We start from the raw sequence: 24,761 nt of genomic DNA, 5'->3' as shown, positions 1-24,761 counted from the left end.
ATGCATCGTGTCATGAGACTTTCAAGTTCTGTTCTTAAAAAATAATGGACAACAGTTTGAACGTAGGTAAAGCACGATGGAAGAGAATGGATAAAATAAAGAAAAAGGCGGCAAACAGAGGTAGTAACGTAATTTCTCTTCTGTAATGTCAGACACTGGGTTCTAATCAAGTTGCATATATGGCTCTGTTTTGAACCCTTCCAGACCACCCTGCTTGGTCTCATCTTCCAATGTCAAGGTGGGCCTTTTGGTTTTCCAGTTTGCTCCTGTATCCTCAGACCCTAGGACAGTACCTGGTATATAAAATGAGGCACTCACTAAACATCTGTTGGATAAAACTTGGGAGCAATTCTGACTTCATCTCTAACTCCATAGCAAGTCTGAGTTCCTGAGCTTGTTATAAAGCAACATGGTCCTTGTTGTGTTTATTATCACTGAATCTGACCTGCTGATACCTGAATGAAAAGAGGCACCTCTCCAAGAGAAACGCATCACTGGGGTTTTCTTTTACCAACCTACATCCCAGCATTAGGCATCTCACACATTAACAAACTTTTGTTCTTTCTATACCTGTTGCAAAGAACTGCTCTTTGTTGAGCTTTTTCATTCATTCAACATTGGTTAAATATCTGATATATGGCAGGGACCAGTAACCTAGAAGATCAGCAGATACTGTTCCTATTGCCACACACCGTACATTAGGAAAAATAAACATGAATCCGATAATCACACTTCAGTTGGGAGTGTTGGGGGCCAATGTGGCTTACATTAATGGGGGTCATTATCAAGAACTTAAACCTTCATTGGTGCTCTTTTGAGAGGAACTTCTTCAAAAAAGGAGTAAAGAGTTTCTAGAAGATTTGAGTAGAATCAAGAAACCAGATTCATCAATTTCTAGGTGAGACTTAACACTCAAAAGTTTAAAACACAAAGTACATTTTCAGAAGTTAAATGTTGTGCACACACCTTTGAGTGGGTGAGCGGAATTGTGTCAGTTTAAGTTTACATCACAATTTGCATCAGGAGAGAAAGTTATCTCCTTTTATGAGTAAATAAAACCAAGGGATGAGGGAATTACAAGGACTGTGTAGCCAAAATCACTTATAGAATTTTGTAGCTACTGCTACTTCTCATAGCAGCTACATTTGCATAGCCCAGCCCCACCTTTTCCTACTTTATTGCATTTCCCTATCTGAACCTGATCCATCAGCCTTTCATTTGCATAATTCTAAGATTAGTTCAGTGATGCTACTATTAATAATAGCAGTTTCAACTCCTTTACAATCTAGATTTTATTATTATTAAACAAATTTTAGTTCAGGATCAAGCAACTGAATGCTAATAATTAAAGCAAAAGCTATCATTTTTTCTTTCTTTGAGACTGAGTCTCACTCTGTCACCCAGGCTGGCATGCAGTGGTGCGATCTTGGCTCACTGCAACCTCTGTCTGCTGGGTTCAAGCGATTCTCCTGCCGCAGCCTCCTGAGTAGCTGGGATTACAGGCACACGCCACCACGCCCAGCTAATTTTAGTACTTTTAGGAGAGATGGGGTTTCATCATGTTGGCCAGGATGGTCTTGATATCTTGACCTTGTGATCTGCCCACCTCAGCCTCCCAAAGTGCTGGGATTACAGGCGTGAGCCACCACGCCCAGCCAAAAGCTGTCATTCTTGAGTGACCCTAGGCACTAATGTAGTGTTGCATCAATTAATCTTCACACTAACTCTAGGAACCAGGTACTTTCTGCTTTCAATATTTTACAGATGAGAAATGTATTACAACTCTGTTATGCTTATTTCAACACTTTCACGGAAAATTTAGAGCAGTGGAAAGGGCCTCAAAAGGCCACTTTTAGCTCCAAACTAGGAAAAATAGAAGTCACCCTCCACAGGTGAGTGACCGCCCCTATAAAAGACGTGCAGAGAAAGGTAACATCTTGTCTACCGGCATTAATCCATGCCCAGTACATCAACATTGCCTTTCAAAAGTTCTCTTTTAAAACCTAAAGTTTCCTACTGCTGTCACCCTTCGTTTCTCTAATAAGAGATTTTGCAAATTTGGAATTTGGCTGGCTTGTTTTCTCCAGTAATACTTTTTCATATGCTTGAAGACAATGATTGTTTCTTGTATGTCTTCTTTTCTCAAAATAAATGTTCAAATGGCTGGCCTTTTTTTTTTTTTTTTTTTTTTTTTTTGAGACAGAGTCTCACTCTGTCACCCAGGCTGGAGTGCAGTGGCGCGATCTTGGCTCTGCTGCCCGGGTTCAAGTGATTCTCCTGTCTCAGCCTCCCGAGTAGCTGGGATTATAGGTGCCTGCCATCGCGCCCGGCTAATTTTTGTATTTTTAGTAGAGACGGGGTTTCACCATGTTAGCCAGGATGGTCTCGATCTCCTGATCTCATGATCCACCCACCTCGGTCTCCCAAAGTGTTGGCATTACAGGTGTGAGCCACCGCGCCCGGCCCTGCACTTTTTATTTAAGTTAAATTTTCCAGTGCCTCTTTGCTGCTCCCTGGGCCCCATTCATGGTCTCCACATGGAGAACAGAACATCGTGTGGTGCCAAGAGGCCAACTGGAAGGACCCTTTGCTGGGCCCAGCAGGTCCCCAGTGATGAAGCCCTGCCACTGAACCACTATTAACGGGATATTTTAAAGTTATCCTCAGTCATCTTAATCCCAGGTGATTTATTTAGGAATGCAACACATTTCCGATTTTACTCCACAAGCTAAGAAGCTATAACTGGAATGGCTTTTCCTTTATAAATTGCAGGTCGTTACATAATTAGCAAAGTTATAAAATCAGCCAATTGGCTTTCATCACACAGCAACAATTACTACCCTGACTAACTGACATGTATGTTTATTGGCCTCCTGATTCAGTATCTTTAGATTCAGAGGCAACTCAAAGAGTAGCTCGGGGAAGCACTAGAACAGCAAACTTGAAGTTCTGACATTGCCATTTCTTAGCTGTGGGAACCGGGAAAAGTGGCTTAACTTCTGCACGCTCAGTTTCTCATCATCTATTTTATACACACTACTTGTGAAAATTAAACAGGTTAATGCATAGACATCATCCCATTTAATAGAAAGAGCTTAACATGTTCCCAGTACACAGTAAGAAATACTTATTCTACTCTGCCGATCCAGACTTTTTTAAACTTCCTAACAAATGACCCTGATTTTGAAGGCAAGGTAGTATAGGGGCTTCTGAACACAGGCAAGATAAATAAGAATTGTCGTGTGAAAGGTTTCACCCTCCTACCGCAAATGCGCGCCTGACCGAGGGCACGTTGCTGAAAGTGATCACCACGGGAATGATTTCAAGCGCGCTGAACTCCATGGCAGCCGTAGTGATGGACTGGGAATCCGCAGACTGACCGCTGCTGAAAAATGTGGCAATTCTTCTCGTGTGCGCCCCCGGAAGCGTCCGCTTGAAGACATTCCTGGAAATAAACCGCATTGCTCTGCCAATCTCCCGGCTGGAAGAGGATCTCTCATAAGGAATAGCTTCAATTTCCCTGAGAAGTTGATTCTTCTTGTAGGCATCTGAGAAGCGCACGAGGTGCCTGGCGTGGGAGTTATAGGAGAGGATGGCGATGCGCGCTCCCACGGGGCAGCTGTTCTCCCGGACTTTAATGTCTTTCACCAGGAAAGCCATCATCTCCTTCATCCTCTCAAATTCCCGCTCAGTGACATCCCGGGACTGGTCCAGGGCAAACACCAACTCGGTTGGGTGCACTGGGCATTCGGGTTTTCCTAAAAGACCATATCCCTTATCACATAGCATCCTTATTTATTTATTTTTTTGAAAAAAAAAAAAAAAGACACATAGAAGGCAAAGTAATTTTAAATGTTAACTATTCAAATACTTAGAGTAAGTAATTTAAGTACTAAAACAAACGTAAAATATTATATATTTAAATCTTGAATAATTATAGATGTTATTCTAAAAGCTGAGTCTGCTCTTTTGAATCAGGCACAAAAGGAAAACATCTGGAATTCAGTTTCATTTTATAAGAAATGTTAAAGTTGATTATCAAATTCCTTCTAAACAATAGAGAGCTCCTGGAAATACCCTTCACCTACAGAGACTGGATTAAAAGTATCAAGTTTTATTGGTGAAACTTTACTCAGTTAAACATTTCTTCTTTCACTTAATAAGGAAATGTAATAAGAGTTAAAAAGGAATGGCTGTGAAAGCTCTGCTGATAATTTTAGAAAAATTTGAAGAAAACTGACATAGTTCACAGAGCAAAGCATGAGATGCAAAGAGAGTAGGCAATACAGGGTAGAGTTTGGCGCCCTTGGCCCAATCACTAACCAGCCATGTGACCCTGTCCGAATTACTCATCCTGTCTGTGCCTCAGTTTCTTCATCTGTAAAATGTGAGTCATAACATCACCTGCTACATAGGTCTGAGGTGAGCATTAAAGGAATCAGCACAGGTAAAGTACTTAGAATAACAGAACTTGGCACATAGTAGGTGCTCAATAAACGTCAACCATTGCTGTTACAATTATCATTCCAGACTTTTTCACTGTGAGAAATACATCACTAAAAGGAGACTGAGGAAAGCTTTAACAGATACATTTTTGTTTAACTGTTACAAATGCAAGTTTACTCAATAAATATGCCTTATTACTTAGAGAAAGTGACGATGGTTGGTAAGCTCTCCTGTAAGTGTTAACTGCATATTTACGCATCTGTACTCATTGGTTTCAATTCATTCTAATCTCAGTACCTTGTCCTTGTCACAGCTGACAACTTATTTTTGATTATCTGATTAATGTCCATTTATGCTAGTTTATGATATATGGATAGGAACAGTATCTGCTGATCTTCTAAGTTATTAGTCCCTGCCATGTATCAGATATCTAACAAATGCTGAATGAATGAAAAAGAGCTCAAAAAAGAGCAGTTATTTGCAACAGGTATAGAAATAACGAAAGTTTAATAACATGGGAGATGCCCAGTGCTGGAATTTGAGTGGTAAAAGGACACCCCAGTGATGTGTTTCTCTTGGAGAGGTGCCTCCTCTCATTCAGATACCAGCAAGTCAGATTCAGAGATAATAAACACAGCAAAGACCATCTTGCTTTACAAGCTCAGGACCAGACTTGCTGGGGCTCACGTAGGCTGACAAGGAGACATCCCTCTGCCATGGGCCAACTGGGCCTTGCCCACCTTAGTGCTAAACTATGACCTCCTGCCATCCTTGACTCCACGTCCTTCAAAGGCAAAAAAGTACCAGTGAGAATAAATGTTCAAACCCAAATCAAACTGTTCCTCTCGATGGAGACAGGAAATCATTTATTAGTCTCCAAGTCTAAATTACTGGGCTGAACAGATTTTTACAAACTGAGGTGTCACTTTTAGAGTTTAAAAAAGTAAGTAGAATTAAACATGAAAGTGGTTCTGCTGACTTTTTGGGGGGTGGTTATTTGCATATGGAAACAAAACCAACAAAAATGCTTCAGATACAACTTAGAGATAAAGGTGGGGGAAGGTTCACAGCACTGGCAGAAGACATGAAAAAAAAGTCAAGTTTTAGGGGAAAAACCTAAGGAATAATTCAGCTTCCAAAACGCAAGCCCTAAAACCCAGCAAGCTGCCAGGAGTCCCAAGGAGTCTGAAGAAGCCTAGGCTGGATTGCAGTGGTACCTAGGAGGCCCTCCTCAAGAAGGGAGGGACTGCTACATGCGGTTCCCCAACTAACATGGCTCTGTCACCACACACTATGTACTGAGGACTGCCACTTGTCACAGAGGAGGTGAAAGAAAGGACAGGGAGGCAAGGATCAGCCCAAACTACTGCCATGTAACCTAAACACAACTCTGATGGTCCTTGTCCAGGTCACCATCATATTTGCCTGAATACTACAGCCCTGTCTAAACTAGGCCTTTGGCTTTGACATTTCCCACCCTTCACCCTTGCCACAATCCACTCTCCCCATAGCAGCCCAAGTAATATTTTAAAATCAGATAATGTTCCTCTCCTACGTACTTTCAACAAACTCTTTAATACCCTCCCCATCACCATTCAAATAAAATCCAGCCTCCTTATAATGTGCAAAGCTCAGCTTGCTCTGGCCTCTGCCTATTCCCCATGTTTTTATGTGCTGCTCTCCCCCTCCCCATATCTCAACCTTGTTGGGCTCTATCAGTTCCTAGGAAATGCCTAGGTCTGTTCTGTTTCATGGCCTTTGCAAAGATGGCTCCTTTGGGGTTTTTTGTTTTTTTTTTTTTGAGATGGAGTCTCACACTATCACCCGGGCTGGAGTGCAGTGGCATGATCTCGGCTCACTGCAACATCTGCCTCCCAGGTTCAAGCGATTCTCCTGCCTCAGCCTCCCAAGTAGCTGGGGTTACAGGCATGTGCCACCATGCCCAGCTAATTTTTTGTATTTTTAGTAGAGACAGGGTTTCACCATGTTGGCCAGGCTGGTCTCAAACTCCTGACCTCGTGATCCGCCTGCCTTGGGCTCCCAAGTGCTGGGATTAAAGGTGTGAGCCACTGTGCCCAGCCAAAAGATGGCTCCTTTGTGTTCTTCAGTCTAAACTTTAATTTCACTGCCCCCAGAAAGAGCCCTCTGTCCAAAAACATCTCCCCCCTTACATTATCCCAGGACACAGCATCCTATGCTTTATCTCTTTCAAACGGCACCTAATGTGCTGGGCTTCCCTTTATTTGCTTGTGGTCTGGATCCTCCATAAGAATGGAAGTTTCTGAGCACAGGAAGCAGGTTCATTGTTCAACTCTGTATCCCTAATGCCTACTATAGATACTGGCACTTACTAGGCTTTCAACAAATATTCTTAAATGTGTGGATAAGCAATCAGAGGACATGGGTTGGTGGGCTTATTCAAAAGGTAAAAGTGTATAAATGTATAAGAGGGTGATAAGTTTACACAAAAACATCATGTAAGCATTTGTAAGATACCTGAAAACTGGCACTGAAAAATATGAAGCCGACTTGATAATTAACATCAGGCATGAGCTCCATGGATTTTGGCATTATCTGAGTTGTACATTCCACTTACTTGCTATCTGATCATCCCCACTTTTATTCTGCCTTCTGCATCTTAATACCTAATTAACCACTGGATGACAGAGATGATATGACAGAGCAAGAAAATGATGGGAATAAGAAATACTAGTTTTGGCCAGGCACGGTGGCTCACACTTGTAATCCCAGCACTTTGAGACTCCAAAGCAGGTGGATCACTTGAGCCCAGGAGTTCAGGACTAGCCTGGGCAACGTGGCAAAACCCTGCCTTTACAAAAAATACAAAAATTAGTCAAGCATGATGGCATGTGCCTGTAGTCCCAGCTACTCGGGAGGTTGAAGTGGAAGGATCACTTGAGCCCAGAAGGTCAAGGCTGCAATGAACAGTGATCAGCCTGTGTGACAGAGCAAGACCCTGTCTAAAAAAAACCCAACATATTTATAAAACCTTTAAAAGGTGAATGGTGATGTTAGTCATTCAGATATTAATATCTTAATGATTTTTTAATTAATATTAATGAAAAACAAATTGCTTGGTTGAGAAATAGCTGTGAAGCTCAGCTAAAACTGAGTGATTTATTGGAGGCGAGACTCTGCTACCGGTATGAGGCAGTGGCAAAGAAAGCCCAGATAAAATTTGTATCATTTGGAAGCCAATACATTGCGCTAACTCATCTTTCCAGATGTATGACATTTTAGAGCTTGATTAAAGCATGCTGTAAATAAAGATTACTCACCACGTCTGCCAGCTGGGGAAGAAGAACAAAGGAGATTGGATTATTATTTGGTAGGAGAAGAGAGTTCTATATCGTGCAGAAAAGAAAGGTTCTATCCTGTCTGCTTTTTGTCGATGACTCAAAAATCAAGGCAACAGAGTTTGGAGAAAATGCTGAGTCTCACAAAAGCACTATTCCTTCCAAAGGGAAGATGATGTGAGAAGTGGGACAACATACAGCCATAAATCAGTGGCCTGCAGCCGGCTGTCAAAAGACAAAGAACCTTTGCCTGGGAGGGAACATGACATTGCAGGGAGGTGTGCTGAATTTGGAAAGCTGAAAGGTCCAACCTCTCTTTCCTCTAAATTTTCCCCATGTAGATATCTATAACTATCATTTACATATATATAGATATATATACACACGCATATACACAAATGTATCTATACCTATGTATAGTATATATGTATATACATTATATGCATATTTATATGTTATGTAAATATCAAAAGTGGATTTACTCTGAATTAAATGAACACTCTTTTAGACCTGTACTGTTCAACATGACAGCCACAAGCCATATGCAGCTACTAAAATTAATTAAATAAAAATTCAGCTTCTCAGTTGCACTAGCCACATTTGAAATGCTCAAAGTCACATGTGTCTTGTGGCTACTGAATTGGGCATCACAGGGAACACTTCCATCACTGCAGAAACTTCTATTGGACAATGCTGCTTTAGACTTCTCTCTTGCAGGGGCCCCTTGCAATACCTTTCTTGGGAGGAACCCTAGCCATGTTGTTTGCACAATCACATACTCTTATAAAATAAAATATGCAAAAGTTAATGGTTATGATTTCTCTTTTTTGTTCTAAATAACACTTACTTTTGAAATACCTTTACACCCACTTTTAGATTTGTGATTTTGTATTGAGTCCCTTAAATTTTAAAAGATCAGGTCTCAACATACTTGGATCTGCCCTTGAGTCATTACAATTTTCATAGTTCCTATGTCATAAAACCTACCGTGCTAATTGAGCCCCAAAACAACCCATCTTCATGACTAATGTATATGTGTTTTGATTCCCATCATGGTTCTACTCTGCTACAAAAAGACAGAGTTCCAATAGACACTGCATTCAACGCTTTTAAATGTCTGTCTTTGAGACCAGTGTTCTCTACAGAAATAGGCTCTAATTTATTTTTCTTCCCCCAAAATATCGAGAGGAAATTTTTGGCTCCTCCTTTCTGTCATATTGTTATTTGGAAAGTCATTACGCATTTGTAGTTGAACACTGAAGAGTCAACTCTCTCCTAATCTTGCACATGAAATTGTTTTTGATGGTATCAACACATATTTTGATACAACGGGCCGCTAGAAGGGTTTAAAACAAATTCAAATGAGCATTTGCCAAACCAAAATATCATTTTGATTTTAAAATTTTGAGAAAGATAAAAAAAATACTGGCAGAATGAGTATTACTATGAATTTTTAAAGCAAATCAATCAGTCCAACAAAAAATAATCAAACATATCTTTCTGGGAAAGGAATAACAAACAACAAACCAAAGTCAGGACTCCCACCCACCAGGACACCCTATTATCACAGCTGCTTCTTTCACACCAGGTGAATTCAACTCTGTCGGTTACTGTCAAGCATTCATAATCATCTTTTAAAAAGTTCCATGTGACTCTCAAGTGACTGATTTCACTATTAGGTGAATTCAGACATCAAATCTCAATTTTCTTTAGATTAAAAGCACTCAATAGATTATTTCTTACTGCTTGATATGGGTTTCAATGGACATGATAGCAGCCAGAGAGGGAGTTAAAAGTCACCAGTCTATGCTGACTCAAAAATACATGCAGTGACATCTCTAATTTTAAAGAAATTGGCTGGTGAACTCTTTCAATTCTGAGTGTAGAGTTCTCTATTCTTGTATGAATGCTGACAACTTGGGTGATCATTTTAAGCAGGGTACTTACGACTGCGGTCTTGCACATACTGAATGAGCTCACATGTCTGCAGTTCAAAAATAAAACAGAAACAATTAAACAACAAACTACTAGGCCCTGAAGTTTAAAAATAAGTAAATTTAATGGAGCACCCAGAGCACTCTGTTGTAGTCGGGAGATACGTACAGAAAATGAAGCCAAGCCTTTGGCTCCTTTCACACCCTAGGAAAACAAACAAAACACTGTTTTAATGACTCTAGACATACACATCAGTAGCCAGTGTGCACCAACATCGCCCTCAGAAAGTGATAACTTTCAAAACTTTTATTCTCATTAAATTGTTAAGAGGGAAAAAAGAATGCAGGTAGATACGCATTGCCTCATTAACAGTAACATTCTGGAAAGAACAAACTTTAAGCAGCAAGCTTGGTGCACACAAGCCTTGAGAGGCCACTTTTCTCCGGGCCCATCTCTGGATAACAAGCGTTGTCCAGAATTACAAGGATGGAGCTGACAACCTGAAACTTACCGCAGAGCTCTGGAGCACGCCTACACCTCAGGACTAGCTAAAGTGAGCCACACAGGTGCAGTTGCCCTCTTTCATAGCAGAAGTTTCAAGGTCTTCAACCCCCTTTCTTTGAGCCACTGAACAGCAGCCAGAGCTGAACCTTAATCTGTTCCCATCATTGGTTAGCTGACAAAAGGATCGGGCTCAACTTGAACATCTGGAAAGGTTATCTCACCTACCTTCCCAAAACTACACACACACACACATATATATATATAAAACTCTGTCAGAGTTTGGGATAGAAAAAACAAATGGAACTGGTTTTCATTTCATGCATTCAACCCCATCTTCAGAAGAGGAAGAGTCTGGCTTCTTTCAAAGAGAGACACCCAAGGAAAAAAATGCAACAGAATCCCACCCGAACTCCTGAAGCAAGTAAGTTCCATGTGAATGCAGCACTGATCACAGTCACTATTTATTTCCTTTCACTTCCATTCATTCAATGATCATTTATTACATGTAGAAAGACTGCACAGATACAGAATATAATTGAGAACTACCATTTTAGTCTAAATACTTTTGATTTCCTCCTTCAATTTCCCCTCTCTCTCAAGAGATGTATTTAATCAGTATTTTTTCTCCTCTAAATATTTAATCAGTATTTTCTCACCCATAAAGGTGGGAAAATAGCGGCCAAGAAGCAGAGACAGAAGGCATGCACATTTGGACAATGAAGATTTCATGCACAAACTTTTTTTTCAGTGGAAAAGGACCTGGTGTGGTTTATAGTTTTTCTACTTACCTTACGTCCAGGAGGTCCTGGTTCTCCAGGGGATCCCATCTCTCCTGGAAGCCCAGCAGATATCTCAAAGGAGAATTTAATTATTTAAAAATTATATTTATACATGTATATATGTGTGTGTGTAAATTCAAACGTAAAAAAAATTAAAATTCAAAGGTGAAAGTTTGAAAGTGAAAATTTCACTTTTTAGAAAATTGAGTGTTTTCCAAAAAACATAAAGAAGGAAAAAATATTCCCAGCAATCCCTTCTTCCCCAAATAATCCTCATTAACGTTTTGATGTCTTTTCTTATTTTTTTATGGTATTAAGATATATATTCTTTTTTAAAACTCATTTGAATCATACTTTTCTCTGTTACCTTTTAAACTAAATTTATCTCTGGACATTTTCAGTTACTAAATATTATTTGGCAAAATCATTTTTCACAGCTGCATACTATCCCATCACATGGTTGTACATGATTTAGTTAGTCCCTTACTGTTTGTTGTTGTAATAGGCAATGCTGTTACAAAGTTATATGCATCACTCTGATTATTTCCTTAGGGAAGATTGCTAGGACTAGAATTGCTGGTCAAAGGAAAACTTTTTATCTAAATGGAGTGGTAGGTAACTAAACTGAAAAAACAAAAAGCAAAATGTCTAGAAAAACAAAATTGAAATACAAAAACTTTTAAAACAACAGAAACACAACAATTAGTTGGAAATATTGTAATGAAATGGGGAATAACAGCAATAAAAATGACAGTTGTTATCTACTTACTAGATGTCAGAAATATTTTCATGTACATTCAACAATACGTTTATCATAAGGCTAGGATTTAGTTTAAAAATTGGAATATTTCTTTCTTCATTCAAAATGCCACAGGATTTACAACTTTTACAGGAATAAAAAATGAAGTTTAAAATCAACTTAATTTGTAAAAGCATTACCTGTAAAACAGTAAATAATGATTGATATCCTTTGGGCATTCCAATGATATTGACAGTGTGCTTGTTTGAGTGAAAAATAAAGTATTTTTATTTAGAAGATAAAGGTTAACCTCCAAGGAGAAAACAGCAGATTGAGCACATGTATTTACTTTCATTCCTTTCCAATATCTTACTAAAATGACAGTAAGTAGATTATTTTAAAGGCAAAAAACAATGGTGGGGAGAAGGAGAAAGGCGATGACAGCCATAAAATGAGTCTGGAAAGCAAATGTGTAAGTGTTAAATGACTGAATAGACCTGAGAAAGTTGAATCCTAAGCCAGCAGCAGGGAAAGCCAAGAACCAATGTGTTTTATATCAGACGTCCCAGAAGGCTGAGGATTTGGCCGCACCGGGAACCTCCAGAAGTGGAGGTGAGGGAGAGAGGTGAAGTAAAGGTGTTTAGGTGAAAATCATTTTAGGAATCCCCAAATCTCCTCTCTATTCTCAAGGATTGGGTGAATATCCCTTTTCATACCCTAGCAACAAACAGAGGTAAAACCGAGGTGGGACTCCAGGCTGAGTTGAGAACCTACAGTATCCGAAACAAAGAGAGTAAATGAGGGTATGTATAGTAAAAATGTGAGAGTCTCTCTTTCTCTATATGGCTCCTAGAAAGCTGGCAGCCAGACCTTTACTCTCCAGGTAGGAAATTTTAAGAAGTTTTCTCAGGAGAACTTCACTAGACAAAGAAGAAAGACCAAAAAGTATTGATTTCAGAGGTTTGCTAAAGAAAGATTTTAGCTAGATCACTCTCTTTGGAAAACTGGTAGTTGACAAGCCCCACTCATGCTCTCAGAGCTTCCAATCAGTCGCTTTTTTTTTTTTTCTTTTTGAGACAGGGTCTCAGTCTCACACAGGCTCGAATGCAGTGGTACAATCTCAGCTCAATACAGCCAAGACTTCCTGGGCTCAGGTGACCCTCGCGCCTCAGCTTCCCTGGTAGCTGGGGCTACAGGCACATGCCACCACGCCTGGCTAATTCTTGTATTTTTTGTAGAGACGGGGTTGCGCCATGTTGCCCAGGCTGGTCTCAAACTGCTGGGCTGAAGCAATCTGCCTGCTTAGGCCTCCCAGATTACAGGGATGACAGGCGTGAGCCACCGTGCCTGACCCCAGTCAGTCTTTTTGTCTTCAATTCTTAACTATGAAGAAATAGCTCATTCCTGAAACATCTGAGTAATAGAGATCAAAACAGAAAGGAAAATAAAATGCAGGAAACAGACTATGTTGGGTAAAAAAGACACAAATATTTATATTCTCAGAAAGGTAAGAGAAGATATTTTAATCATGAAACAAAAAAAAGTACGCTACAAAAAGGAACATTCAGAGAACAAACACAAGCTCTTGAAAATTCAAGTATGAAACATTGTAAGAGAAACTCAACAAACTCTCCCGGAAAGTAGAGCAAAAAGACAAAAAGCTGGAAGATAGAACAGAAAAAATAAGAAAATTAAAGGACTATACTAATACACCAAATAATAGATATTTTATAAATAGGGAATAGAGAATATAGAGGGCAAGACATCATCAAAATAATTGACCAACACTTCTTTGGAGGACACATATTTCCAGGCTCCTAGGGCCTATGAAGGACCTACCTAATGCCCAGGAAAATGGATAAAAATGGACATCAACTCACAAAACCCAGGAAATATCAAAACACTGCAGACAGAGAAATTATGCAATAAGGTGCCAGAGAGAGAACACTGGCCACATAAGGAATCAGAATGGCTTTGGACTTCCCCAAGCAACAAAAGAAGCTAGAAGTAATGGAGGAATGACTGCCTTCCAAATTTCAAGAAATTAATTCCATCCCAGAACTGTATACCAGCCAAAATATCCAATCACATCCTAAGGTAGTACAAATCCCTTTCCGATGGTGGCTGTTTCCAAAACTACACCTTTCATTCACCCCTTCTTAGCAGACTACTGGATGAGTTTTCCATGAAACAAGGGAGAAATCCAACAGGAGGAGTCTGAGAATAAGAATGAGAAGCAGAGATCCAATGCAGAAGAGAGGCAAAGAGACGGGTAAAGGTGAAGGACGATTGCAGTATGGCAGCTGGGCACCAGCCACAGACGAATCTCCATCAGGTGGGTCAGGTTGGAAGGCTCTGGGTCGGGATTAAGTTGGAGAGAATACTTGCCTCATCTAAATGTCTTCAGACAGGATTTAGATAAAGGGAAAATCAAGAAAGGTACATCAGCAACTTTTATAGCAGGAGGAAATCAGTTCATAATGCTTAAAATTTATAAATCTAAAAAGTAAGAATGTAAGTGTGACATTTAGAGACATATTGTCAATTCTGAGACAAATCAGTTCAGAAGTGAAAGCTGTTGTTTCTGGGCAGAAGGAAATGGGAGTGAGTGAGGGAGTGAAGGATTTATTTATTTTTTTTAACATAACAAACTTTGTTATTTGACTCTCTAAACCAGTGGTTCTTAGGAAAGGAGAATTTTGCCTCCTTTTTTTTCCCCTGGGACATATGGCAATGTCTGAAGGTGTTTTTGATTGTCATAACCTGGGGTGTGGGGAGGACAGAGGGTAGTTGATGCTGGAATCTAGTGGGTAGGTGCCAAGGATGTGGAGAAACATTCTACAATGCACAAGACAGCCCCTCAACAAAGCCTTATCCAGCCCAAAATGTCAATAGTGCTGAGATAGAGAAACCCTGCTTTAAACTATGTGCATGTTTTTAAAGGTGGTAAAAAGAAAAACAAAATGCATACAAACATACATGTATACGCAAATAAAACAGGTTAAAAATCATGGCAAAATTTAAAAAATGTTTTTTGAGGAAAAAAAAACCAAGGTGAAGATTTAGAGAATTTAAACGAGGAGTATCATCATTCAAAGAGAACTGAAGAAGCCTTCAGAATTTAAGCTGACGTTTTACCAAAATCTTCCAATAGAAACTTCAGCTCTTTCAGAGAGAAAACCTGAATTTTTTCAGTGTCTAAACTTCAACTTCAAATCCAAAAACATTAATGTAAATGTGGAAAAAGTCGCTAGGTGGGTGGAAAGAGCAAGTTACAAACAGTGATAAATTGTCCAACGTGGAGAACAAAAAAAAAATTTTCAAATATTTTCAAAGGCCAACAGAAAAAGTTTGTTTCCCATTCGTTTATTGTCTTTAAAAATGATTAATGTGCCTTTGTGGGGAGGGATCCAACCATGAACTTCTTAGCGTGCTTCTGATGTTCAAGGTTAAACTTATTCATTAATAAGCCAAGGGAAATAAACGATCCAGAGATACTTCAATGCAGATGACATCTGGATTAATTTGAAAGTCTTTTCCAATTATTTTTCTCATTATATCTGTCTTCATCTTTTTTTTAGAGCATAATGTTAATGGATAGCCGTCCAAAAACATGTATGAGGACAAGCATTATAGCTGGGAAGCAGTTCTCATGGGGGGAGGAGGGGGAGGAGGAGGAGGAAGAAGAGTAGAGGGAGGAGGAGGAGGAAGGGGAGAGGGAAGTGCGGGGGAAGGGGAGGGGAAGGGGAGAGGGAAGGGGAAAGGGGAGGGGGAAGGGGGAAGGGGAAAGGGGAGGGGGAGGGGGAAGGGGAGGGGGAAGGGGAAAGGGAAGGGAAGGGGGAAGGGGAAAGGGAAGGGAAGGGGGAAGGGGAAAGGGAAGGGGAGGGGGAAGGGGAAAGGGAAGGGGAAGGGGAAGGGGAGGGGGAAGGGGAGGGGGAGAAGGAGGAAGAAGAAGAGTTTCCTTATTTTGTACCCCTAAAGCCTACACAAGTAATATCTATACATAAAGATCGTACAACTTGTAGAAACAAAAATAGATCAGAGCAAAATGAGCTATGAAGACAAAACTAGAAAACTATTTCAAGTATACGTTTTTATCAGACTTTTAAAATTCTTGCTAATTGACATGATGAATTAAGACCAGGTTGCCTGATTAGTGCTGTTCTGAAGAAAAAAGATAATTGCTGTATCAAGAGACAATTATCTTAGGATTGTCTTTTAAAAAACTAAACAACATTCTCACTTATATACAGTCCAATATATAGGAGAGAGTCAGCAAATGCAAGAAATCCATTCTTAATCCACAGGAACCCAAGGCAAGCCTACGGGATGAATTGTACTGGAGACTTGTGTTTATTCCAAGTGACTCAAACCACTAGGCAATATCTAAGCCCCTCTACAGAATACAGACCTACTCAGTTACACAGTAAACAAACTTTCTCACAAAGCTCAAGAGATAACCTCCTTGAGCTAAATGAGAAGACCTTTCTGCATATATCTCACTAAAAGTAGATTTAAAAACCTGAATAGTGAAGACAAGATGCCAGTGGGCATTAGGTTGCAGTAAACCTGCCAGTGAGACAGGATTAAATTAACTACATTTTGGCAGTGCAAAAACTGTTTTGAATCACAAGGATTTCTTTTAAAAAATCGTATTACCAGTGTTAAGTATGGTACCCTGGCAGCTAGAACAGGTGAACTTGCTCACTAAAAGCAAACAGTTCATGGTTTTTGCACTGGCATTGAGAGATGAATATCTCCCCCTTCCCCAAGTTTGCCTTAATAGAAAAACATGCATTTTGCAAGTCATTGGTAACAAAAGACGACTCAAATTACTGTAAATGCATGAAGGAGGACTTCCCAATGTAGTGAGGTTGTCAGCAATTGGAATCTAAGAAGCTTACCGTTTTGCCTCTAGCTCCCTTCAGCCCAGTCTCTCCTGGACCACCAGGGTCCCCAATCTCACCCTAAATACATTCATTAAAGTAAAATAGTTATTAAAATCAAACATATACATATTTAATATATGTGCATCTTTAAACTGATTCTAACATGAAGACATTTTTCATATGCATTTTTAACAGTCTTCTTTGAAGGTGTGAGTATGTGTGTGTTTCCATTTGTGTAACCCTCTACATAGCACACTGCCTCAGCATTGTTTCACTTTGCTGTCTGCCCAACAAGAACACTGGTTCTTTGGAGAAATGAACTTTGTTCTTTATTTTATCCTCTGACTCTATCATAGGACCTGGCATTTTCGGAGTTCAGTAAGGGTTTCTAGAAGAAGTGATATCTCCAAAGTAGAAGATGTCATTGCTAACTAGTTATCTAAAGATGATTTATAAACATATTGGGAAAATTGAGACAGGTGAAATCAAGTAACTTTAATTTTCTTTACATTATACTTTTAGCTTTTTGGAGACAGAGTCTTGCTCTGTCACTCAAGCTGGAGTGCAGTGGAGAGATCTCAGCTTACTACAACCTCCGTCTCCTGGGTTCAAGTGATCCTCCCACCTCAGTCTCCTGAGTAGCTAGGACTACAGGCATGCACCACCATGCCCAGCTAATTTTTGTATTTTAGTAGAGACGGGGTTTTGCCATGTTGGCCAGGCTGGTCTTGAACCCCTGACCTCAAGTGATCCACCTGCCTTGGCCTCCCAAAGTGCTGGGATTACAGGCATAAGCCACTGCCCCTGGCCTTACATTATACTTTTCTTTGAGTAAATAAGAAAACATATATGATAGAGGGAAGGAGTAAATTTGAGGAAAAAAAGGGATAAGTTTTCTATCTTCTCATATTAATTACAAAACTAGAAATACTTTTTAAGTCTTACACTCCTAAACAAATGCATAATCTTAAAAATTGAAAAAATATTGGTCTATTTCCTTCTTCCCTCCTTCTCCCCACAAAGGCAGGAAATTTATTTGTCATTAGCTGTTCTTCTACTGGCCTAGGATACATTTCATAACCTCCAGAAGTATTTCTGACTGATCTCTAGTCACTAGGAAGCACACGGTACCTTAGGTCCACTTTCTCCAGGGAATCCTCCTTGTCCCTGAAATGGACAGGAGGGAAGATTAATACAGGCACACATCACTCAATGAAGTTTACATTGACTTTCATTTTACCTGCTGCCCTCTGTAGTTTTGGTACCTCTGAATTAAGGAAGGGCCAAAACAATTGAAATCTGGAAGTGAAATAGCAGTATTTGAGAAACAAACTCTATAAGTTAAAGTATTTAAAGGTTTCATCAATATATCATAACTACCTAGCTGGTTAAAAGCATACATCTGAAAAGTTACAACTCAGCTTTCCTTCTTTTGTAATGGCATAGGTGGTCATTTGGCCATGTGTCTCTGAGAAGATGTTAAAATGGATTTCCATGGGGAAATTTGGAAAACCTATGGAGAGTCTAAACTTGATCATTCATTTTAGGGTCCTCTGTTTACCTTACTTCATTCAAAGACTATAATTGAAGAGATTTAATAATCCCTATTGGATAAAAAAAACTATATATTTAAAATAAAGTTCATTTCCTGATTATAATAAATCCTCAAACATGTATAAAATCAAACAAATAGAAAGAAGAAAAATCACCAAAATCTTACTGCCCAGAATGATTATATACATTTTGTTGTCATTTCCTTTTAACTTTTAAAAATGCAATGTAACACAATTGGGATAAATGTTTTTTCTGAGTATATTCTAGATTTTTACTTGAAATTGTCACAAAAATTTCTTTACATAATTATAAACTTCATATACATTCATTTTATAGGGTGGCTAATGTTCCAATGCCACAGGCTACTTAATATATCCCTTCCTGTAAGATATTAAGGGATTATACTATGGAATATTAACTATTCTCTGTTCCAATGAACATTTCACTGGAAATCCCTCATTCATTAGTTTTATTTTTCAAATAGTTCTAGTTTTTGGTTCTTTATTCTTCCAGATGGCCTCTTGCATTATTCCCATTGGGATTTCACTTGGAATTATGTTCATCCTTCAATATTTGAAACTTTCCAACAAGATCTTGGAATGCCTCTCCATTTATCGAATTCTTTTTTCCGTCTCAGCAATTCACTGTCATATGTCTCAAACATTTTGCAGACATGATATCCTTAACTGTATTATGTTTTCTGTATTTTGTAATTATGGTGGGATCTTTTTCATTCTGGCTTCTTAGTGGTAATTGTTAGTATACAGAAATCACTGGTCTTGGTAAACTTCTCAGTTCCAGCCACCTAAATATTCAGTGACAATATCAAATTACTATTCTGATGTACAGTTTTATTTTTAAGTTATTGCTTGGCCCAGTACATTTAGAAAACTCCTGTACAACCTCTCACTACTGGCTAAATCAAACATAATAAGAAGAGGACTAATTTTGGAATGCTTCCCTGAGTAAACTTGAGTCTAGAGCGGCTAAGATTACATGCACTGTTCAGGCTGGAACAAGTCAGACTAGGGCCACACATCACCGCAAAAAAACAGAAAATTTATTTTCAAGTTTCAATTGTTGCCTGCACCTTAAACCATCACATTCTTTTCTACCACATTCCTCACGGGATATCAGCAAATAAATTATCAAAATATATTTCTAACTGTCCAAGATTGCCTTATTCCCTGCTTCCCTTTTTCTCTTACATGTGGCAAACAAAACCAGCAACAAAAAATAAATGGAAACGTCCAGCTTCCCGCAGACGTGACCTACCTTTGCTCCTTTGCGTCCGACACTACCATAACCTGGACTGCCATCATCGCCCTGTAAACAGAGCAATTGATTACCAACATCCCAGACTACAGATAGAGACAGGCTTATTCCTCAACAGGACAAGATTGCCAGCTTTTTGGTTTGATAAAGGAAAACCAGGACACAAGATTCTTCTTCTGGGGCTGGCCACCAACATTTTATGATAGCGGTACTAACAGCAATTGTTAGTAACAGATACAGACAATGCACTGTCCCTAGGTATTCCCATCTGTAAGCTGGGAATAATAATTATACCTACTCATGTGTTGTTATGAGGATTAAATGAACAAAAAATCAGGCACATAATAATCTTTCAATAAGAGGAGATAGTATTACCTCTCCCCGATACCACTTGTATTTTAATACCATTTTCGCTTTGCTAGACAAAAACAAGAAGTAAATGCCCCGGTATTGGCTACTGTCTGACCCTTGTAGAAACCCTGAGCAATGGGTGAAGGATGGAATGGATTTCTGATGAAGAGGCTCTGATAAAAGGAAAGGCTGGGGAAAGGGTTATGGGATTGCTGAAGACAAGTTTTGTTCATTTTACTATTTGGCTTCAAGAGCATTCTGGTCATGATGTTTGGCACCTGGGGAATTCCACCTTGGGAAAGCTGGCCAAGGAACTAAGATGAGGACAATATCCCTCTTAATTTCTAGAAAACTATAAAACTTCATCAGGATCTATCCTTACAACTCTCTTCAGAGAACCACACCAGATATCTGCTGAACTAAAAATTCCAAGAACCAGATGAAAACTAGTGACAAAATACAAACCTGCAAGCCACGAGGACCAGGAAAGCCAACAGCTCCTTTTTCTCCCAGATCTCCAGGTTCTCCCTGTTAAACAGAGATTGTTTTTAGGTTGGAAATTAGAATAGAAATGATGGCACTAATTCAGCTCACCTGTGTGGATCATGCACAACAATGGGTTTGTGCCTAGAACTTGTATGTCGTGCAAGTGATACAAGAGGAACTGCTGTTGGCCAGGGAGGTGTCCTCCATTGATTAGTGAAGCCTCAGCAAGCATGATTTATTGTTTAGTGCAAGTTGCCATCTTAGCAGCTCAATGCCATGAAGATGAGTCAAGAGAAAAGCTCTGTACTGTTTTAAAAAAAACACAAAATCGTTTCCAGGATGATTCATGCAAATCGTCTGGCTCCTGCAAAGATGGCAGATTGATTAATCTAGTTTTAATATTCTAAGGGAGAATCAAGTTAACCAAGGGAGCATGATATCCTGGCAATAGTTGCTAACTTCTGACTAGTAGAACATTTACTGTGGGTTATTAATCAATCTCAGTATTATGTTGAGGGAAGTTCAGCTGCATGGGAAATCAACACAGGTTTACAGAGGAAGGTTAACTTCTTTTTATAAAAAGGTAACAATTTTAATTCTGGAATAGTTTCAAATTTACAGAAATGTTGTGAACATAATACAGAAAGTTCCTATATATCCACATCAATTTGCCCCTATTTTTAACATTACATTACACTAGTTGTATTTGTAGGGTACATTTGTCACCACTGAATCAATACTGATTTATTATTATTAACTAAAGCCCATACTTTATTCAGATTTTTTCTTTTCTTTTTTTTTTTTTAACCTGATATTCCTTTCCTGTTCCAAGATCCAATCCAGGATCCGCATGGTATGTCTCCTTAGGCTCCTTTAAACTGGGACAGTTTCTCCACCTTTTTGATAACCTTGACCGTTTTGAGAAGTATTGGCCAGGCATTCTGTAGAATGTTCCCCATTGCTGTTTTTCTGATTAGACTGGGCTTATGGGTTTGGGGGAGGAAGATTACACAGGTAAAAGGCCATTCTCATCACATCATATTAAGGGTATATACAATCAACATGACATCACTGTTGATGTTAACCTTGATCTTCTAGTTGAGATAATCGCAATCAAGTTTCCCTAATGCCAGCTACACCCCATCTCCCTCCCCTTCTATACTGTACTCTTTGGAAGATAGAGTGTGCAAGTGTGTGCAACCTACACTTAAAAGGTGGGGAATCATTAAATCTTTTTTAGGGACAGAAAAGCAACATAAGGGAAAGTGGACAAATGACCACCAGCACTGCTCTGGGGGTGGCGAAGAATAGGATTCTATGAAAGGGAAGCAGGAGATCATCTGCCTTGATGCCTTTTAGTACAGTGGTTCTCAAAGTGAGATGTGGGGACCACCTGCTGCATCCAGGGTTCATGTGTCAAGAAAATTCTTGGATCCCACTGGATTAGACTCTGGTAAGTGGAACCCAAAATACGTGCTTTTACATAAGCTTCTCAGCTGATTCACCTGCACACTAAAATTTTAGAACATCTGCCTTACAGTAAGGAAACAAGGAAAGTCATATGGTTTGTCTAGGGCTGCATGGTTGGTTATTGGTAGAGACAAGTGTTGAGCCCAGAATTAACTGCTGGGTTACTTGCCTCCTGGAAATCTGAACTTACTGGAGTAAGGTGGGGGTAAGTGTTTGAGGTTTATCTCAGTGAATCATGAGTCTAGAGTGCCCACTCCACCCTAGGGCAGTACAGAGGATTTGGGTTTTCTTTGGGGCACTTGCCATCGAAATTCTTGACCCCCCTCCCCGGACCCCAAGTCTTTTGTATTAAAAATGATCTTCTAAGGCACAACTTCCCTCCTCCTGTTTATCTACTTCCCCATGGTCACCTCTATCCAACTCTAGGGTCCCTTTATCTATGTCTACCCCTGGTAAGAGAAACTTTATTTTTACCAGTGACACCACTTCCCCTAGAGCCTTCTTCAGGAGCAAGAAGGCAGCATTGTCTTTGTTCCAAACTTTGATTTCCTGATTACACGCCATATATTGCTACACTACATGCCATAGCAGTCCCTTCCTTTTGCAGTTGATTGTTCTTGTCATCCACTTATCTTGTTACATCCTCCAATTAACTGTCTCTGCAACACTCAACTGCTGGACTCCATCATATCAACCTTGAACAATTCTTCAGTACAAAGTTAACCCCTTTTCTTATGCCCTCAAGCTCATCCTCTTTGCTAAATTTCTCTGTTAATAATCTACTCTGTCTACTCTTTCCTACATTTTCAATCTCCTCTTTTCTCCCTGGCTTTCTCCTCTGATCATAAACATGCTGGTCTCTCCTGTCATTAAAAACAAACCAATATCCCACGTCAACCTTTCCTAGACCTTGCCAGTATAAGTAGTCTTCCTCTTCCCCTTAAAGGCCTAGGTTTTCCAAAGAGTAGTTTACAGATTTTAATCCATTTTCTCCTCACACATTTCTTGGTCCTTTGCAGTCTGTCTCCCTTTCTCTCCTCTCAATTGCTACACTTTTGAAATTGTTCTTTAGAATGTCTTAGCCACCAGATATCATGGCGTCTCCACTCCTCCCCTCTTTAACTTTTCTTCACCAGTTGATACTCTTCACCTCCCTTCTTGAACTCTACTCAAAATCTAGTGTGCTTTTTTTGTTGATTTTCCTTCCTTCCTAATAATTGTCGTTTCCTCTTGGACTTCTTACAAAGGGGCATCACCAAGAGTTATTTTTAATCCAAATGACTCTGAAATTTACATATCCAACCATACCTAAACCCTTTCCGCTATCCACCCAAGTGATTTTCTTTCCTCTTAAACCCACTCTTCCTAATGACTTTCCTATGTCTGTGATAGGGTTACCCCTCATACACGAAGCATCCAAGTCATCTAGCCCACTCCTCTCTGCCTCAGTCCCCTATTGGAAGAGTTCTAAGGAATCATCACAAGTTAAGTCCTCACCCTGTTAAGTCACCTAATCACTATTTGCCTTGGAGACTATAAGAGTGTACCAACTGTTCTCCTAGCTTTCAATCTCTCAGGCTTCATAATATTTATTTGAGATGGAGTCTTGCTCTGTCACCCAGGCTGGAGTGCAGTGGCAGGATCTTGACTCATTACAACCTCCACCTCCTGGGTTCAAGCAATTCTCCCTGCCTTAGCCTCCTGAGTAGCTGGGATTACAGGCATGTACCACCACACTTGGCTCATTTTTGTATTTTTAGTAGAGACGGGGTTTCACCATGTTGGCTAGGCTGGTCTGGAACTCCTGACCTCAAGTGATCTACCTGGCTCAGCTTCCTAAAGTGCTGGGATTACAGGGGTGAGCCACCATGCACGGCCTAGGCTTCATAATATTTCTACACTGAATTGCCTATTTAAAATCTTCCAAAAGTCTGGCTGTGTTCATCCACTCCATTTACAAGTTTTAGATAATACTGTGCTGGCCACTGAATAAATTCACCACAGACTTTCTTGTTGTTTTTGTCCTGCCAGACAGGATCATTTTTCATGCCTAGGTACCTCCTCTTTCAGGATTTTCCAACCTTGTGCCTTCCTTCACATGTTTTTTTCTCATTATAGTCCCCCCATTCCCTTCTCTGCTCGCCAAAATTTTTATCATCTAAGTTCTAATCAAAGTCTGTATTTTCTATGATGCCTCCTTTCCCATCCCAGAAATACTTCTAATAATGCTATTTAAACCTCCATTTTAGCCCCTTATCTCTATTTCACATCCTAGATTGTTATGAAAATATTCTTTGGGGTTGGTTTCAGGTCATATATATTATGCCACCCACGAATTCATTTATTCAATATTTACTAAGCACATATTACATGCCAAGCACTGTTCTAAGCATGGAGGGTGCAATCAATGACCAAAACAAAGACGTCTCTCCTGGAGCTGATTCTTCAGCCCAACTGAATGCTCAGGATAGTGCCTTGGTCTTAAAGGCCTTTGGTCTTAGCAAAAGTTTGTGTGAATAGAGGAAAGAAAGGAAGAAAAAAAAAAAGAGGTGGCAGGAGGAAATTAAGAGAGACTGGAAGAGAAAAACGAAGGCCTGCCCCAGAATATCCCTTGTTCCCTGAGATCCCTCAGCTCCAATAGGGTGTATCCCTCCCCTCTGAAATTACACTGAGCTGGAATCCCTGATCTCATCCAGGTCCACACCCACGTCCTTAGAGGTTGCTGGCTCTCTAAGAATCAAGCCAGGGTTTAGGGACCAGAAAATGTGTCCTCGTTTGTGTTGAAAGGGCTCTGGCTAATAGAGTTCTCTTGAGCAGAAAACCTCAACTTTGGTGAGTATAAAGAATGTGACCTACTTTATTTCCTTGGCTTCCCAAATGGCCTTGATTCCCTGCCTCTCCTCCGGGTCCTGGAGGTCCCTGAAACAAAACAAGGGGATTGCAAATATAGCAAAACATAAAGCAACTTTCCTTCAAATCCTTTCTTTGTCTTATAAGAGGAAAATGAACCACAGAT

At 39.7% G+C, this 24,761-nt stretch overlaps 1 protein-coding gene across 1 annotated transcript in view; it reads right to left on the bottom strand.

Moving 5' to 3' along the window:
* Window positions 1–24,761, bottom strand: part of COL6A6 (collagen type VI alpha 6 chain) — a 161,377-nt gene that overhangs the window by 25,913 nt on the left and 110,703 nt on the right. The window contains exons 24-33 of the mRNA XM_077991442.1: window positions 24,602–24,664; window positions 20,255–20,317; window positions 19,439–19,489; window positions 17,741–17,776; window positions 16,625–16,687; window positions 10,991–11,053; window positions 9,867–9,902; window positions 9,711–9,747; window positions 7,746–7,757; window positions 3,265–3,758 (exon numbers count right to left, since the gene is read on the bottom strand). Coding sequence (XP_077847568.1) covers window positions 3,265–3,758; window positions 7,746–7,757; window positions 9,711–9,747; window positions 9,867–9,902; window positions 10,991–11,053; window positions 16,625–16,687; window positions 17,741–17,776; window positions 19,439–19,489; window positions 20,255–20,317; window positions 24,602–24,664 — 918 coding nt within the window. The remainder of the gene's footprint in view (window positions 1–3,264; window positions 3,759–7,745; window positions 7,758–9,710; window positions 9,748–9,866; window positions 9,903–10,990; window positions 11,054–16,624; window positions 16,688–17,740; window positions 17,777–19,438; window positions 19,490–20,254; window positions 20,318–24,601; window positions 24,665–24,761) is intronic.

The sequence above is a fragment of the Macaca mulatta genome, chromosome 2, assembly GCF_049350105.2.
Source record: "Macaca mulatta isolate MMU2019108-1 chromosome 2, T2T-MMU8v2.0, whole genome shotgun sequence".
In the NCBI taxonomy this organism is placed as follows: domain Eukaryota; kingdom Metazoa; phylum Chordata; class Mammalia; order Primates; family Cercopithecidae; genus Macaca; species Macaca mulatta.
The sequence above is the reverse complement of the archived record's forward strand: the minus strand, read 5'-3'. Positions and strand labels throughout refer to the sequence as shown.